General features: G+C 26.5%; 1 protein-coding gene across 1 annotated transcript; it reads left to right on the top strand.

Annotated features, from left to right (window-relative positions):
* The first annotated feature begins 712 nt into the window (after positions 1 to 712).
* Positions 713 to 3,195, top strand: LOC100200547 (calmodulin-A). Its single transcript, XM_065790679.1, has 3 exons — positions 713 to 887; positions 2,514 to 2,931; positions 3,043 to 3,195. The coding sequence occupies exons 1-3, from the start codon at positions 885 to 887 to the stop codon at positions 3,069 to 3,071; spliced, it is 450 nt and encodes a 149-aa protein (XP_065646751.1). The 5' UTR covers positions 713 to 884; the 3' UTR covers positions 3,072 to 3,195.
* Positions 3,196 to 20,071: the final 16,876 nt, after the last annotated feature.

Here is a 20,071-nt window from a genome sequence, read left to right as displayed (position 1 = left end):
AATAAATTAAAATAAATAAGGTCCTTAAGAAAAAAAGTGAGGAACACTTGCATTCTCCCGGCCCCCTGGTGTCGTCGGCCCTGTCACAATGGTATTCAACATTAGCGTTGTAATTAACTTGCGCATAATAATAACGTATAATAATGAACTTTGATGCATACTTAACTTAAGGAGCTATAAATTTATGTGAAAGGATTTTCTAAATGACATACTCTGAAAAAACTTTTTATCTTTGAATTAGATAGTTTATCATTCATATATAATTCATCAATAATATCCATGATATTTTAAGTTATTATCTTGAAGTAACGTGGAAATAAAACATTTCAATAGATCAATCGATGCGCATAAAAGATAAATGTATAAATAAATAAAAAACCTAAAAACTGATCAACATAAATATCATATCAACGAGATAAAACTTAGGCGATTACTATAACTGTTTAATATTTTAAATTCATGAGTTATTAAATTGCAGAAGCAAAAATTGTACAAAGTTTAGTTTAAAATATTATATAAAAAAATAAAAGATTTATAAAATGAATTAAAAAACGAAAATCCTAATTGTTTAACTTAGTGTATTTTCTAATTAAATGCTTTTATTTCTATAAAAGTTTTTTTTTCTTTTATTTTTAACTGCTTGACGTTACTTGAAAAGCTGTTCTTTTTCGTAAGCCTTCCATTTATTTACTTTGTTCATTGGTTGTTAAGTTAAGCCAATTGAAATTCATAAAAAGTTTGAAAAACATTTATTGAAATCGCTTGCCTTCTTTGGACATTCATGCTTTAAAAATATTTTTTACTTCTTCAGCTTTGAAACATTCACTCGTTCAACGGCGTTGTTAGCGTTGTCTCTGCGTCGGGATATATAATATCAAACAGTTATGGTAAGTTGTAACTTGTTTTGGTAGTATTTATGTAGGTATGAGTTCATATTTATTTGTCAATTTATCAGACCAATAAAATTGTTTTAAATTTTGTATTTTGGGTAAAAAATTACAATAAAGTGTTACGTCTAAGTAATACTGACGACAACAACTAGTTTTAAAGACATCACAAATGAAAATTCAGAATGTCGCTAATGACACTTTGACGTACTTTTTTACTCTTGCAATGCAAACATGACCATGCAAATCTGTTTTTATTTGTTGCGTGTTTAAAGCGTAAAAATAAATATTTTGGTATTTTGGTATTTTACATTGCTTAAGAATACATTTCTTTTTATTTTAATGTAGTGTTTGTAAATTATTATATATTAATCAATTATAAGGATGGGCAAAATATATGTTTAGAATGGATAAAATTTACTTGAAAAAATACTTCATTTTATTTTAAAATGTTATAATTATTCTTTTTACTACTATTGTCACATATACATACATATATACATGTACACACACACACACACACACACACACACACACACACACACACACACACACACACACACACACACACACACACACACACACACACACACACACACACACACAAACAAACACACAAACACACACACACACACACACAAACACACACACACACTAATAAAAGTAAGATAGTAATTTAAGATTATTATATATTTACTATTGCTATTATATACGTTTTTATATATTTATGTGTACATTTTTGTACAGTAATTATGTAAATTATGTATAGTTTATACACAAAAAAAGTTTTATCTGGGGTAACATTCACGTTATATATATATATATATATATATATATATATATATATATATATATATATATATATATATATATATATATATATATATATATATATGTATATATTAAGTTTAGCAAAGCTTTTATGTATATTAAGTTGACATATTCTACAAAAAAAGAAGGGAATAAAGTAGATAAACTAGCAAAAAGTAGTAACATATAATTTAAAAACACTTATCTAACTTCTTTTTATTTACTTGCGTTTTCATTTGTAAAGAAATATATATATATATATATATATATATATATGTATATATATATATATATATATATATATATATATATATATATATATATATATATATATATATATATGTATATATATATATATATAAACAATTTTAAAATGTATTCTACAAAATAGAGTTCTCAATGTTCTTAAAGAAATAGAGCAATTATAAATTAATACAAAATCACTTCAACAAAGACTCATCGGAAAATTTTCTGATGAGTCATTGTTGATGAAATATAGTGTAAAATGAGAAAAATTTTTGCTAAGTCATTTTCTACTAATTTATATATATATATATATATATATATATATATATATATATATATATATATATATATATATATATATATATATATACATATATATATATATATATATATATATATATATATATATATATATATATATATATATATATATATATATATATATATATATAACATGAATGTGACCCCAAGGATACAAGTTCTATGCACTTATACAAACAGACAGATATGTTAATGTGTGTGTTTAATATGGTAAAAACAGCTTTTATACATATATTGTTTATTAATTAGGCTGATACTCTCACTGAAGAACAAATTGCTGAGTTTAAGGAAGCTTTTTCTCTCTTTGATAAAGATGGTGATGGCACAATTACCACTAAAGAACTTGGTACAGTTATGAGAAGTTTAGGCCAAAACCCGACTGAAGCTGAACTTCAAGATATGATAAATGATGTAGATGCTGATGGCAATGGTACAATTGATTTTCCTGAGTTTTTAACAATGATGGCAAAGAAGATGAAAGACACAGATTCAGAGGAAGAGATTAAAGAAGCTTTTCGAGTTTTTGACAAGGATGGCAATGGTTTTATAAGTGCATCTGAGTTGCGACATGTCATGACAAATCTTGGAGAAAAACTAACTGCTGAGGAAGTTGATGAAATGATAAAAGAAGCTGATATAGATGGGGATGGACAAGTGAATTATGATGGTAATTTAAATAAAAATCTTTACATTTGTTTTTTTAAACACAAAAGACTGATATTATGTTGTAATGTTTGCTATAATTGTACTATAAAAAACTTTATTTTTTTATTTTTAGAGTTTGTGAAAATGATGGTCTCAAAGTAAATAGGACATTGAAGACTACATAAACCATTGTAGCTTTTTGTAGATAGTTCATCATCTCCCTTATGGAGTTTTATTTAATTTACTTTTATTTACAGAAATATATTTGAAATAGCTATAAATTTCACTTATTTTTGTATTTATTGCTATATAAATTATAGTTATTTCGAAATGATCTAGCTTTCATATTTTTATTAAACAATAGTCAAAAAGATTAGTTGTAAGGTGAAATTAACAAATTTTTATTAATTTTGTACTTGAGTAATAATTAAATTGAATTTTTTTCACAAAAATATAATATCACTAATGTTACTTGTGATTTATTATCTTTTAAAGTGGTTTTAAGATCTGAAATCATAACTTAGTAAAAAAAAAAGTGGCCAGTAACAATCACAGCTTTAGGAGTAAAAATAAGACAACTCTGAGATAATTGTTGCACAATCCTATTCTTTCTTTTGGGATCCAAAGCACTAATGCTTAAAGGTATTTGGGTATTTAATAGTGGCATACCTTCTTTTGATGCACCCTGTTGAGTATTTATTATTGTATTTACAGTTGTAAATACTACCTGAATTATCACTGTTGTTTAAACTCTTGTTTAAATTATCTCTCAATGTTTTAAACTAAGAACTTCCTTTACAAATGAATACGAGTGTGTATATATGTATATATATATATACACACACACACACACACACACACACACACACACACACACACACACACACACATTGATTATGATTAACAATGATAACATTGATTAACAACATTGATTAACAATGATAAAATATGTGTATATTTGAAGAGATTTGTTTGTATAAATATAACCTTTTTCTCTTTTTTTCTCTTTGAATATGCAAGGTTTCACATGTATTTGTTTAATTTTTTAATAACTAACGTTTTTAAAACTAACAAAAAGATAATAGGTGATTAACGGCATAAAAACAACTTTATAAAGAATTTATTTTCGTTAAAAATCAACTCGTTATTTAAAGAATTTCAGAGAAATTTAAAATTTTGAAAGGTATCCCGCTTTCTTTAGGCTGATCTTTAAACTAATAATGTAATTCAAAAATCCTTCCATAAAATAAAAATCATTAATGGATTTTAAAGTTATTGAGTGTTATAAATTGGACAACTGTTTCTTTTTTAAAGTGACCGCGCCTGATAACTGTTTAAATTGTAGAGTGTTTTGTTTTCTGACAACGAAGATTTAAATAAACTTTCTTATATTTTATTACAATTAGTAATTAAAAATAGTTTACTTACAAACGATATTTATTTTGAAACGATATGCTAACGTTTAAGATAACAGTTTAATAACGACATAAATAACTTTTAAACCAACAATAATTTCTTTTTTACTATTCTATTGTTGTGAAACTTAAAAATAATTACATTGATAGCGTAATTTTAAAATGGCAATATTGTAAAGGTTGTAATATGGTCGTCTAGCGCGCGGTAATAATGAAAAAAATACCATTGGCTTTCAGCATCCAATATAATAAAAAATAATCCCGATGTGTATGGATGTATATGATTATCGTTTATTATGTTTCTTAGGTTGTCGTTTATTTGTTAAACATATGCATGTTACGTTTACTTTTTCTTAATTTAGTTTATTTAAGAATGTAATTTAAGTTACTTTTTTTTCAAAAATAATAAATGATCATAACAACTTTATGCCAATAAAGTAATGTAATCTTCTGTCTTGTCAATATATATATATATATATATATATATATATATATATATATATATATATATATATATATATATATATATATATATATATATATATATATATATATATATATATATATACACTCACACGTTACGTAAAAAGCTGCTTTTTTGTTTAATTGCATATTAAAATAAACTTTGTAATTATAATGTGAAAATAACTTTTAAACTTAATTCTTAATTTTAAAAATATTTTGATTACAGTGAAGTGTTATTTCTTAATTATTCTTCAATACAACGAACGTAGTTGGTATTGAGTAATCTGATTTTGTCAATTTTTTTTTCTTCACTGCGACCTCTTAACAATCGTATATACTATAATTGCTATAATAATGCTATAATTAAGTTTCTCAAAAGCACAATCTAGTTTACAGATGTTTATAAACCATGACGATTTACATAATCTTAATGATTATTAGTAACTGAAATCTTGATGTCGATTGTTTAATAAGCCTAATTAAAGTGCTTAAAAACCGGGTGTTGTTGTTGTTTGTTGTTTTTTCTTTAATTTCTTTTATTTGTTTTTTTTTACAGCGGTTCTTCATGGTAAGTTAGCCGATTTTCTTCGAGTTCTTTTTATGCTTAAAACATTTTATTTTGTTAGTAGTATTTATATACAGAGTTATTGTATTTTTTTTTATTGTAAACTGTGTTGATTGTTGAATTTTAATAAAGAAATTATTCAATAACAAAGTTAAACAAGCAGCTTGATTAAGTTGTACACTCATTCAACTCATATGTGCGATTTTAGCAAAATGACTCATCGCTTCATATTCTTTATGAATCTCATGAAAGGAAACAATCTTTCGTTAGTTAAATTAAATGTACCCTTTCCTTGTTTTTTTGTGTATCTTTATAAACAGCTTTACTTGTAAAATTCATCATTCATGTTAACAAGTTCTGCATTTGATTGACTAACTCTCATTATGGATGGTTACTTAATTTTGATAGTCTGGGCATTTACCAACTTGAATCAAATTTTTTTTGATAATTGAATATACATATAATCAAATAATCATATGTCACTGATTTTTGTTATATTTAAATGTTCCGAATTTGTTTTTGGCACTTTTTGTTATATTTAAATGTTCCGAAAATGTTTCTGGGCACTGCATGATTTTTTTGGTAAAGCTGTTTTTATTCTTTCATGTGGTTAAAAATCGAATCTTGTGTGCGTGTGTGTGTGTGTGTGTGTGTGTGTGTGAGCGTGTGCGCATAGTGTTTTGAGATTCATTTATTTTAAAAAATCTAACACAAGGGAATCTCAAACGTTCAATTTTGAATATGCATGATTAGGTTGCAATAATACTCTAAAGGAAAGATTTTTTCAAGGTTAATCAGCTAAGGAAAGTGGATTAAATAGGGCTAAATAGGTTATTTATGGAAAAATTCGTCTAATTGCGAAAAAAAAACGTTTAATATATATTGTTGACGGTGATTGTTAAAGCATAACTAATACTTATAGCAAAAATTCTAAATCAAAATGTACGAACAATTGATAACAATTATACATTAGTTCATACAAAAAGTTAAAAAAAAAAGATTTATCGATTAAAATGTATTTTCTAAATGTTTACTCATAAATGTATTTTCGGCTGAATCTAGTTTGTCTCTTTAAAACCCAAATGCTAAATAATATTGTTGCTATTTCATATTATTAATTTTATATTCTAAGTAGAACTTAATTGCATTTATATAATGTAAGACAGTTGCTCTATTATAGGAGTTGTGATCAAATTTAATGTATGGCTTTTGTTTTGAAACAACCTAATAGTAATAGGGTATATATAAGTTATTTAAAAAATGTGAGACAATATAATAACTTATAAGTAGCTTATACAAAATAAATTTGCATTGTATAATACTATACTTTAGGAATTTATAAGTTTTAGATGATATCTTGCTATTATGATAAAAAAATTTTAAAGTTAATTTTTTTTTGCAAGGTGTAATTATAATTATAGTCTCAAAAACCGATAGTAAACAATTACTTAATTAACTACTCTTCACTTTTGGGTGGCATTAAAGTTTGCAAACGCAACTGCAACTTAGTAGAATAATTTAAGCGGAAATAAAATTGTACTACAGTACTGGTGTTAATGCTGGTGGTTATTATTGTTGCTGTTGTTGTTATTGTTGTTATTGCTTTGTTAATGCTGTTGCTGTTGTTGTTGTTACTAAATTTGTTATTGTTGTTGTTATTGCTTTATTAATCTTGCTACTGTTGTTGTTAATGCTGCCTTTGTTGTTGTTGTTGTTGTTAATATTGTTTTTAATTTAACTTTTTATTTTAAAACTAGTACCAAGTTAAATAATGGCAAACAAACGAAAGCTCAGAAGGCCGAAAAAAAAGTCTGGTATAATAGCTGTAATCCACATACAATTTTAAGTAACACTTAACAACAGTGAACAGCTCAAAACAATTTCAAAATAACGCAAGAAGCTGTTCAAATAGTGAAACAAATCTGAGAACTAATTTTTATAGTTCAGTATTTATCAAACATTGGTTCAATATTTATTCATACTTATTATTTTTAATTAAAGCATGCTAGAGAATTTGGTACAAAGTGTTTCCTGTCCAGCAACCAATTTCTAGCAATTAATCATATAGCAAAAAAATCATCTGTAATCAATCAATTTTTTCGTTATTTTAAAATTTCCTGATGAGGTTATTTTGAAGATAATAATAACAAACAAAACAAACTTGGATATAAACCCAAAGAAATTACCATTCAACTTGATTAAAAAAGGTGAGAAAGAATGTGACCTTTTAATTAACTTTTAATTAACTTTCCGCCACGTTTATTCAATATAGTTTTGACTCCGCTATTTTTTTTTTAACTTTTATTTTTTATTGAGCTAGGTTTCTGATACGCAAACCCAGTGATCATACTTTTTACGTTTTTTTAAAATAAACTTGGGAATAAAACGTTGGCATCTTTATCCGCAGTTTTATGCAGAAATAGAATATCCCATAATGCGTTATAACTTGCTCAAGGTTAGATATTTTAGCTGACTATTTTGCAGATGCCACTTCAATAAGTTTTTTAATCATCACCTTGTTTAAATTGAGTCAGTGTTAAATAAGACATCTGAACTTTTATTTTGATATTTTTTATTTAATTCGGCTAGATCTTGAACCACAGAGCTCTCGATTCGTAGCAAGCGACCACTGTCTAGATAAGGATGAGGCTTCAAAAGACTTAATGGGAGGCTTTAACTTTCATGAAATTTAACTCTCTCTCTTCATAGCAATCACAATTACCACTCACAATTCGTAGCTACTAACCACTGAGATATGTATGAATGATGCTAAATATTCGTTAAATTGATCAAAAGTTTTACGCGCATAATTTGTGCTGATCATATTTCGAATAAAGGGAAGGAAATTTTAAAACATTTGGATGGAAGGAAAAAGACTTTGATGAGTTTATTTTAATTAGTAGTTGGGGTATTGGACGGAATATCAAGTCACTCAAAATACCATCAATGTTTTAATGATTCCAATCAAAAAATCTTTAAGATTCGGATCTGTTAGTTACGGCACTATCACCTCTTCGACTATACATACATTCAAATTCAAAAAGTATTTTATGAAATAACATTATGTCTTAGAGAATTAGATTCTGTGGACCATTTATGCTGAAGTATGTAAAGGAAAATAAAAAAATGTTATTAAAAATTAAGAAAGATATTGAAAAAAAAAGAAATTCTTAATTTATATCCTGTTAAAATTCACCATCTAGGGTAAAGGTATGTTTTCATCAGCTATAAATTTGTCCGTTCAATAATTGATAGGCAAATCTTAATTTACATCACAGACACTTCTTCAACACAAGCCACAGTGGGCCAGAATTGTCTAAAAATGGCAAAACTGTTTATGCGTTAAATATAGACGTATGATACATTTTATAGAAGTTTTTATAACAATACATAAACTTGGTATCTGAAAGAAGATCCAAAAGATCTTGTCGTCAGAACCATATAAAATATATCAAACGTGTATATATAATATAATAAAAATACAATTGATTTAATAATTATTAACAATGTAGAATAAACAAAAACAGAAAATAATTTTACATTTCAAAAATATTTATATATATTGTCAGTAGAAAGAATAAAGTTTTTTAATTTAGTTTTAAAAACAGAAAACGAAATTGACAAATCAAAATTTGAAACAACAATTTTGTTCCACAAATACGGTGCTCGATAGTTTATGCAAAATTGATTAAACTTTGTTTGACAAAAGGGTTCAATTATTAAATTATTATTTCGTAAAGTATATTTGTTTATAGCTTTATGGGTAAAAAGATCTTTAAAAATGAACAATGGTTGTTCACTTTTACAACGAAACATAAAACATAAAATATTATAGACATTAAGTTCGTAAACGTTAAGTACTTTAATGTTTTTAAACAAAATATTAGAATGAGAAAAACGATTTTCAAAACATATTAAACGCATTGCGTGTTTCTGACGATGGTAGAGATTTCGTAACTTACTTTTAGAGGTACTTCCCCAAACAATATTGGCATAATTTATATAGCTATGTATAAATGAGTAGTAGAGTTGAATTAAATTTTGTTTATTTAGATAGTATCTGACCTTATATAGAATTCCAATACTTTTGGCCAATTTAGTAGAAATAAAGTCGATATGATACTTCCATGTAATATTTTCATCAGTGTAAATGCCTAAAAATCTTGTGACCGACTCCTTTTTTATTTCAATTTTATCAATGAAAAGTTTAGGTAAATTATTTGGTAAAAAACGCTTTTTTGCGAGGGAGTGGAAAAGGATCCATTTTGTTTTGTCAATGTTTAACGTTAACTTGTTGCACTTAAACCAGTTGGAGATGTGATTGAGTTCTTTATTCATAATTGAAAAAAGCTCATAAATGTCACTGTTTGACAGAAATAAATTAGTATCGTCCGCAAACATGATACTCATAAGGTTAGAAGCTTTATTTAAATCATTTATATAGACTAAAAACAAAAGTGGGCCTAGAATAGAACCTTGTGGAACACCACATTTTATGTCAATTAATTTTTCATTTTGAAAATAATCTCCATAGAAAACAAATTGTTTTCTATTTGTCAAATAACTTTTATACCATTTTATTAATTTGCCATTAATTCCATAAAATTTGAGTTTCTTAAGTAGAATTTTGTGATCGACCGTGTCGAATGCTTTTGATAGGTCAATGAAAATACCTAGTGTATATTGTGATCTACCAAATGAATTGGAAATTTCACGAATGAACTGTGTAATATATATATATATATATATATATTACACAGTATATATATATATATATATATATATATATATATATATATATATATATATATATATATATATATATATATATATATATATATATATATATATATATATATATATATATATATATATATATATATATATATGTATACATATATATATATATATATATATATATATATATTATATATATATATATATATATATATATATATATATATATATATATATATATATATATATATATATCTTTAAAAGTCATATCTTGTTATACGATATGTATGTAAATAAATTGATTTTAATAAATCAGGCAGCGTACAATAATTTTTTTAAATACATTTTAGGTATAATAATATATTTACAATATTTCGTTGACCTATTGTGGTCAGCGTCATCAGGTAATGAAAAAAACGTTACAAAACAACAAAAAACCAACCGTTTAAAAAAGAAGACATTAAAAAGCAGAAAATATAAAAACCAATAAAATAATATAATAGTGACGTCATTTAAATTTTTGTCAAAATTGGTCCCCAAGTTTTTGTTTTCACACTATCCCCGTCATCTCTATTTAGAACAGTTTGCCCATATATATACTTCCGTATGAGCATTTAAGCATTTATTTTATTTGAGCTTAAATGCTCATGCGGAAGTATATATATTGGTGAGACCAAAAAGAAAATCAGTTCAAGACGTGCGAAACGCCAAAGAGCCAGTAAAAATCAAAAATGGTCGAGTTCAGGAGCTACGGAACATTCTAGAACATGCCGTGGTACTTTTGATTGGCTGAATCCTAAAACCTTGGCAGTCATTCCAAAATACAGGATAAGAAAAGTTAGAGAATCCCTGGAGATAAATAAAGCAAGAATTCGACACGAGATAGGTATTATTTGATTGGTTTTTATATTTTCTGCTTTTTAATGTCTTCTTTTTTAAACGGTTGGTTTTATGTTGTTTTGAAACGTTTTTTTCATTACCTGATGTAAATATATTATTATTTTTAAAATATATTTAAAAAAGTAGTTATACGCTGCCTTTTTTATTAAAATCAATTTATATATATATATATATATATATATATATATATATATATATATATATATATATATATATATATATATATATATATATATATATGTATGTATATATATATATATATATATATATATATATATATATATATATATATATATATATATATATATATATATATATATATATATATATATATATATATATATAGAATCTAGGTGAGGACATACATCATACGTTAGTACAACAAGAGCCAGTCGGCCTCCTCAAATTGATTGGAGTCTTTGACTTTTCCCTGACTTTTTATTCTGGACACCTTAGTAATGTTGTTGCAAAGCATTTTCATCATAAGATCATAGTTTGTTTGAGGTCTAGAGAATTTCATTGGGTAGTGCTCTCTGTTGTTTTAGTTTAAAACATTAATAATAGGGTGTATGAAATGACTATTTTTCACAATTAATTTACTATTTTTCCATTTTATGGGTGTTATTTAATTGAACAAAACGCATCTGACACATTTAAGTACAATTCTCTAGACGAAAACGGCATTTTAGAAAAGTTATTTAGAAAACATTAAAACTAAAAGTACTCGCTTTCAACACAACAAGCCTCAACAAACAAGTTGAGAATAGTACAAAAGTATTTTATCAACTTGTTGTCCTCACGTTTAGAGTGAGGGGGTGAAATTTTGGGGTTTATTTGTTTCCAGCCTCCAAACCCTTATTTGTTCCTTTTCACAATAACATTAAAATTGCTATTTAAAAAAGGTTTTAACAAGATTTAAATAATTAAAACTGTTCTTTATACGATTTTCTTCAGTTTTTTAAAGTAAAATCTACGATTGGATATCATTTATAATAAAAAAAACATAATACTTACTGTGCTCAGCTGAGCTCATAAAATTTGGTTGCAAATTTTTATCTATAAATGAGAGTGTAATTTAAAGTAGATCACATGTGCGGCCTAGTGCGGTCTAGCGTTTTTCTGCTTGCGTAAACGTCAGTGTTAAATAAAATATTGCGCATTTAAGAGGTTTTTATTGAAAAACACTTTAAAAAAAAAGCAAGCATAAAAAATAAATTTTCATATATATCAGTGGACTAAAACTGTTAAGAAAGAAAGCTGTTGTAAAATTATCTTGCTGGCCTCATATTTCATTTTTATATGATTTTTTACAACTTCATCAATATTTGAAAGGTAAAATATTGCCATTTATTTGGTAAAATTGATATACTGAGCTCAAAAATTACAGTAGGGAAAAAAATATATCAGCTGGGGGTTTCTAAATTATATTTGACGAAAAGAAATTACTCCAATATAAAAGTTGGTTTTGAAGGGTTTTTCTCACCTCTAGCCCACTGTGCAATGTTGCACGATTTGGTACGTTACACCTAATATGATAACATCTAAAAAATCTTTAAGGAAAGATTTGTTACAGATGAACAGGTATTGTGATTTAGCATTTCGCTACTACATGCTTGGATTAGATTTTTTGAATTTTTTTTACATATTTCATATAGAAATGAAATAAAAATTTGGAAAGTCAAAAAGGTTTTAAAAGATCTATAATTATTGAAAAAAAAAATTATTTATGATAGGATGTTTGAAGAATTTAGTTTGGGAGTTGATGAACCAAGAGCTGGCGGATCAGGAACTAGTAATACCGGAAATTTATGCTGACAAGCTTTTTCTGATCCTCTAGACTCAGCAAAATTTTATAAATTTTTGAAGAAATTATTATCAGATTACATAACATTCTAATTGCAATCAATTAAAAAGACCCGATTGATCCGGTCAAAAAATTGAATGGAAAAAATTGAACTGGAATGATACATATAAGAAGTTGTTAGAGACATATGGTCGGTTCAAGGTCGCAGCTTTCGTTCACATATTCGTATTAGCACATGCTGGAAATCATTATTACTTCACCAGCTCCACTTGGTTTAATGGGAGAGAAAGCAGTTGAATCTCAACACAGATTTAAAAAAAAAAAAAAATTTATTTGACATTTTCATTCACAAGTTGACAACGTTGACGAAAATCTAGAATTAGATATAGATGGAGGAGAATAAAGTTATAAACTATATAATCTGTGTAATATATAAATTTATATTTATACTTTTATTTTTTTGCCTAGTATATAAATTTATTAAATATATAAAAAAATATTAAATAAAATATTAAAAAAATTGTAGTGATTCGGTTCAAATCATTGGAGTTTGGAAACAAGAATATCCCAAAAGTTTATTTATTAGTTTTACTATTATTATTTATTTACTAGTTGAGAATTAAAACTAACTCTCATTTAAAAATCTTTTAAAGTTTGAAAGATATAACTTTAGTAATTATAATAAAGTTTTCACTACTAATTTCACTAATAAAGTTAATTTTCCATCAGGTTGTTTTTAACAGTTTTGCTAATACAACCCTTAAATATGGTAATAATTAGGAAACAAATAAGAACATAATCTGACTCGATTAATTTTGATCTGTTTTCAGAAAACACAGAATAAAAAAAAGGGAAAAAAGATTAAAAAGGTTGAAAAGCTACTTTTGGTTAGAATTGATAAAACACTGCAGTTATTTTTTAAATTCACAACAACAATCTTTTCAGAACATTTTTTTTATATGATATTTATTTTTTCATCCAGCTAGTTGCCTTACTGACACCTATCTCGTAATTGATCTGAAAAGTTATTTTACCTTATTTAACTAACATATTTGCCAGTATAGGAAATTATTTTAACGAGTCAAAAAGTTTACAAGAAGGTAAAGATAAAAATAATTATATAATATAATTCAAATGCTTTTTAAACAGAGCGTATCGGTTCAACAATAATCTCTCTCCTGAAAACCTTTACAACAAGTTTGAAATAAATAGAAATGAAAATTATTATCTAAGAGCTAACATAAGTAACTCATATAAACTGCCTCAAAACGTTATTAAATATACTGAATATAGCATTGCATATTGAGGTTCAAAGATATGGATTATCTATCAAATAGGGTAAAAAAGTATGGCAAAGTCATTAATTTTATTTTAGTTTACAATCAAACAAGAAATTTTTAAAGCTTGAGTAACTTTGTTGATTCTATTTTTTCAGTTTTTTATCTTTATTTGATTTACTGATCAGCGCAGCAGTTTTATGTCCATCAGGGTTATTAATCTAATATCTATATTCTATTGAAGTATATATAGGGGTTCTATGAAAAGATTTCGATGATACATTGTCATCTTCATCTTCTTTGAGCCCCAGTCTGTTTAATTCTTTATTTTATAAAGATCAGTGTAATAGGAAAAAATTATATATTATATTGTATATACAAAAACGGTGCTTGTCGACAAGATTTTACTGTCTTCTTCGTTTTTACGGACATATTTTTTCTTTCTTGTATATATGTATGTTGATTATTTTTTTTAAAACAGCAAAATAAATAAAATACAAAAATATATAATTACCTAAATATTTTTTGAGAGTAGATTTTTCAATTTCTTTTCGTTCGCCATGATTATTCATGAAATAAGAATCTCTTTTATTACTTGCACCAAAATGAATTATTTTACATTTCTCCAAATTCAAACCCAGTTTCCATTCAACCGACCATTCATCAATTTTTTTTATGTTATTTTGAAATGAATTTAAATCAACCTCGGTATAAATAGGAGTGATTATTTTATTGTCATCGGCATACAAACAACATTTATTAAGAAGTTTGCTGGGTAAATCGTTTATGAATATCAAGAAAAGGAGTAGGCTAAGTACAGAACCATGTGGTACTCCACTTAACCTAATTTGCCTAGCATTTTCCCATCACTACTCGTTGTTTCCAATTCGATAAGAGTGATTCAATCCGTTTAAGAGGCATGCTAACGATAACAGTAGCATAAACCTTAGCACATAGTTTTATGTGCGATACTCAGTCAAAAGCTTTTTAAAAGTCGGTATACAAAACATCAGTTGGAATACCGTTTAATAATGCGCCTGTTAAGATATCAAGAAATTCTAGTAAATTTGTTGTGCCAGGGCCAACGACACGGGTTTCGAAATGAAGGAGCATAATCGTCAATTTTATATTTTTAATTAAAAAAAGTCCTCCATATCTAAAATTTTCTTTAAAAAAAAATAAAGCTCCTTAAGAAAAAAAGTGTTGGGGGAAGAGAGGGGGTTGGTACGTACCCCTCTGGCCCCGGTGTCGTTGGCACTCTGTGCAGCTCTTGCTTTTCAGAAAGCCATACTGTTCCTTTACTAATAGCTTGTTAAATATTAATTTTTAAAAAATTGTATAAAAAAACACTCCGATTTACAAAGATGTTTTATAGACTTGTAAAACTCAGAAATATTATAACAATCAAAAAACGATTAAAAAAAAGATTATAAATAAACATTAGACAAAAACGTAAAAAAGAAAAACGCTAAAACAAATAAACGAAAAATATAAACCGAAAAAAAAATTGAGGACTTTTTGACTAGTTAAAATAATTTCGTATATTGACAAATAAGTTAGTTAAATAAGTTAAAATAAATTTTCAGATCATTTTAATCAAATTATAATTTTTAATCAAATTATAAGCCATGCTTTGATGTTAAGCTAGACCACAATTAAAATACTAATTTTATTTAAAATTTTATGGTCTTTCTTTTGATGTATGTATGAAGAAGAATTTATTTTCTATTATTATTATTACAATCACACTCTAAATTGTTAAAAAATAATTCAAAATATTCATATTTATTTGATTTTTATATAAAATTCTTTGTTTAAATATATGAAAGTACTTATTATAAAAATTTTTAATTTGCCAAAATGCATATTTTGGTAAATTTAAAATCTATGTAAAATGCAAAGTCCTCTATTAAAACAGTATGTTTATAGTATATTTTGAACATCTATTTGTGGCCTAATATTATCAACTATATTTTGCTAAGAATATCAGCTGCGAGTAAATAAAATAAAAGAACTTATACTTCAAAGTTTGACCGCATTGAGACTATATTTGTGTTGTTTTTTATATTTTTATTCATAACTTTCTTATTCTGTACTGAAAGCCGTAAATATATATATATATATATATATATATATATATATATATATATATATATATATATATATATATATATATATATATATATGTGTATATATATATATATATATATATATATATATATATATATATATATATATATATATATATATATATATATATATTAGGTTTATTCAGAATGAGAGAATTTAAAAAAAAAAAAATATGTATCTCGTTAAATATGGTGCAAATATATAAAAAGTAAATTTTAAAGCATATCGGGCATTTTCTGACCACTCTAGATCCTCAAGGCTCATTTTTGTGAAAAAAATGTCAATTTTTTTGTCAAAAGTTGCTGATTTCAGTGACGTTGAGGGAGGGTCTAAACCTAGTTGGCTGAAGTAAAATAAAAAGGGCCAAGAGATTTTGAACCTAAAATCCGTTTTGGTTTTATTACCGAGCATTTTTTATTCAAGTTATTAATAGATTCACAAAATTTGTGAGTTTGTTGTGTTACTAAGAAAGAATTTGAAGTATACAAATACATTTTTTCTAATATAACAGGACTATTGAACCGGCCTTCAAAGTGAAGGGGGGGGGGGGGCATTTTTCAATTTTATACATTAAAAAAAAAAAAAAGGCAGGGGGGAGGGCAAGCACCCTCTCCCCTCCCTGTTTCGACAACCATGTGTAATAAAAATATTTTTTGGTTGATAATATTGTAAATTGCTTGTTACTTCAATTAGTAATGTATTTGCCTTACCTCTCCCCTCACCCTTATCTACCCCCGGGTCCCTCCTCATTTTTTTACTAATTAAAAATTGATTAAAGTTTTTACGCCAAAATCAATTTTTGAGTTACTCACGCCAATTATGATAAAAACTAGGTTTTCTATTTACCTTACAAAAAAGCCTACAAAAGAAAAAAAAAAGTAATCTAATCACTTTTAAATTTCTTGAAATTATTAATGTTATTTAAACCTATTTCCATATTCCTTTTTGTCATTTTGCTGGAGCTTTTTTCAGGTTTTTTCATGGCATAACAAACTTTGTCTATGGTTACCAGTCTCACTTGTTTTTCTTCTTCACTAATGTATCTATGGATACACTCCTGCATCATGCCTACATTTCTTTTTACATGATCGTTTACTGCATAGGCTAAAAACTGGTTGTAATATGGTTGAGTGTGCCAGAAAGATGGTGGAAATGACAACTAATCGCTTATCCTCTCTTCTGTAAACCAATTTACTGCAAAAATAAACTAGGAAAACTTGTTAACTAACACTGCAAAGTTTGGTGGATTACTAGCTGTTGTGCTATCTAGGTTGATTATCTCTTTGATATACACATTCGGCTTATTTTCAATTTTGTAATTAGATGGCTTTAAAGATGGCATTTTGTAAGATAAAATTGATTTGGCGATTAGTGTTTTATCTTTATCAGGAACTTCATAATCTAGAAGCGAAAGAGGCATCAAAGTTGAGTCTAAGTACCAAGAGTGTTTTAATATTGAGTCAATGACTTTATCTACAGCTTCTTTTACTTGGCAAACATCTTTATACAGAGTCATTTGATGTAGAGTTGTAATATTAAGGTATGGGGCTTTAATAGGATTGTGGCTTTGCAAGTACCAAGGAGCATAAAAACAATGGAAATGGACAAATTGGAGATAAACAATTTGTTCCACTTGAGATAAACAGTTTCTTCTATCAAAAAGTCTCTTTTATCAAAAAAGTCTATTTGTTTAGATAGCAGATGTAATTTTGTATAATAAAGAGCTAAGCTAAGAAATCTTGCATGATGAACTGCCATTATTTTTTTTATTTTAACAATTCTTGATACCGATAAATGAATAATTACAAGCTCTGCTAGTTCTTTTCTGTCTTCCCTAGCAATATTTTTCTTTTTAATGTACTCTTTGCAATATTCGAGTGCATCTGTTGCTGCTTTTTTGACTACAGTATCAGCCTTTAATGACCAATTAAACCTTAGTATGCTTTCAAGATTGTAGTGAAACTCTGGATTGTCAAACTTATTTCTTAATCTTTTAAAAAAACGATTTTCTGGTCCAACCTTCTCTTCATGAGTAACATGTTGCTGAAAATGACTTATTCTAAGCTCTTTAACATAGTACCTGCAAGCAAGCTGGAGAATGTATTTACCTAAAGTATACGTAATTCTAAAAACAGTCCCTTTCGTAATGCCAGTATTTGTGGCTGTTGCGTCAATCCACCAACATTTGATTTAATACCATATTCATCTGGCAACTGCGTTATTCCCTTATATTAATCGTCTCCTGAAGAGCATGGTAAAGAAGGCACACCCAACAAGTGTGATTCACCATTAATATTTACTAGTACAGCTAGTCGCTCGCATTTTAGTTTCTTTCCTTTAATTGTCTCAAATATAGTTTTTCCATCAAAGTGAATTACAAATGGGAATGTAGATAAACGTACTTTTGTTTTAATATCTTCTTGAGAAATATTTGAAATTTCTTTATTTTCTTTTTTCATTCTCTACAGTCAAGAGACTTGGTTTGATGGCGTTCATGTCTACTCATGCAGCTTGAACAACCGCCGTTATAGTTCTCTGCAGAACTATTGGAGAGATGTTATTAACAGTCGAATTAAGGCAACACTTCCGGAATAATATCTTTAGGAATGTTGGCCCGAATTTTAGTACTGCTAGGTTTATTTTTTATTTTTATCCATTCGCCTGGCTCAAAGTCAAAATCAGAAAAGTTATCTGAACTTAGTTCGTCATTACTGCTAACGCCTTCTTCGTAAAATTTTAAGATTTTACTCGGTGATCCATTTATCATTGCATTTTCGCACTTCTTTATATTTAATGATTTTACCTTATAAAAAAATAAATTTATTAGTTATAAGTTGTTAGAGTGACAAAAACACAGTTAGAGCATATTTTATAAATTTATCAAACTATAAAGAGTATATTATTTTAAACTAAATGTGTGGATGAGAATCAAAGTCAAAAAACAAAAGTTAGTTAAACCAATATTTTATATAATGCTTCACTTCATGTAGTAATATTATATATATAATATTATAAATTTTATATACTGATGCTTCACTCCATGTAGTAAAGTAACTCAATAGTTCATCTACCTCGAAAGCATCATTTAATTAAGATCTGACGCAAAACTGCCTAAACATTTTAAAAAATAAAGCTTACACTATGCAAATTCTCACAACCAAAACATAATCAAATTCCTTTCTTAATATATTTAGTGTCTAGAAGACTCAAATGATATAATCTTGGACCTTCTTGATCTTCTAAGAATTGTAAATCTTCTATTTTAGATTCATTGGATCTTAGCTTGTCCCTTTGAATAAAATCTTTTAGTTCTAAAATTCCTATCCAAATAACAAAATTTTCAAATCCTATTTGATTTTTAATATCTTGTTTTGAGTTTCTTTTGACATTCTTTAATAAATTAGAATGTTTTTGCTCAAGATTTTTTAAACTTTTTCGAATATTTACGTCGCTAATAACTGGAAACCATGCTTTAACCCATGGATGTTTTATTTCCGCCATGGTGCATTTACATTCAACTAGTTGACACTTATCAACTTTTAAGTTTGACTTTGGAGGACAATATAGAATATCCTCTTTTAATAATTCTAACTTTTTTGTAATTCCATTTGGCAAAATTGATTGACAATATTTAAAATGCTGCAAGAAATCCATACCCGTTGGAAATTGCGTTCCTAAACCATATAGGTTTTTATAAAAACAGTATTACCAATACAATATAAATAGTATAAATAAGCGCGCAATATTTATTTTACAGAGTATAATAGTGTGATGGATTGGTGTCGATATTGAGATGAAAATGTGTTTTAGTGACCATGACTTCTTTTTAGGTAAATACAAAATATCATAAAACCGAATCGATAACTGTA

Source organism: Hydra vulgaris, chromosome 02, assembly GCF_038396675.1.
Source record: "Hydra vulgaris chromosome 02, alternate assembly HydraT2T_AEP".
NCBI classification, from domain to species: domain Eukaryota; kingdom Metazoa; phylum Cnidaria; class Hydrozoa; order Anthoathecata; family Hydridae; genus Hydra; species Hydra vulgaris.
Note: the sequence above shows the minus strand (reverse complement) of the source record. Positions and strands in the feature narration are given on the sequence as shown.

Bases quoted from the DNA above. Each gene is read 5' to 3' on its own strand.
- LOC100200547 (XM_065790679.1), top strand. The intron at 2,932-3,042 runs GTAATTTAAATA...TTTTATTTTTAG, and splicing joins TGGACAAGTGAATTATGATG to AGTTTGTGAAAATGATGGTC.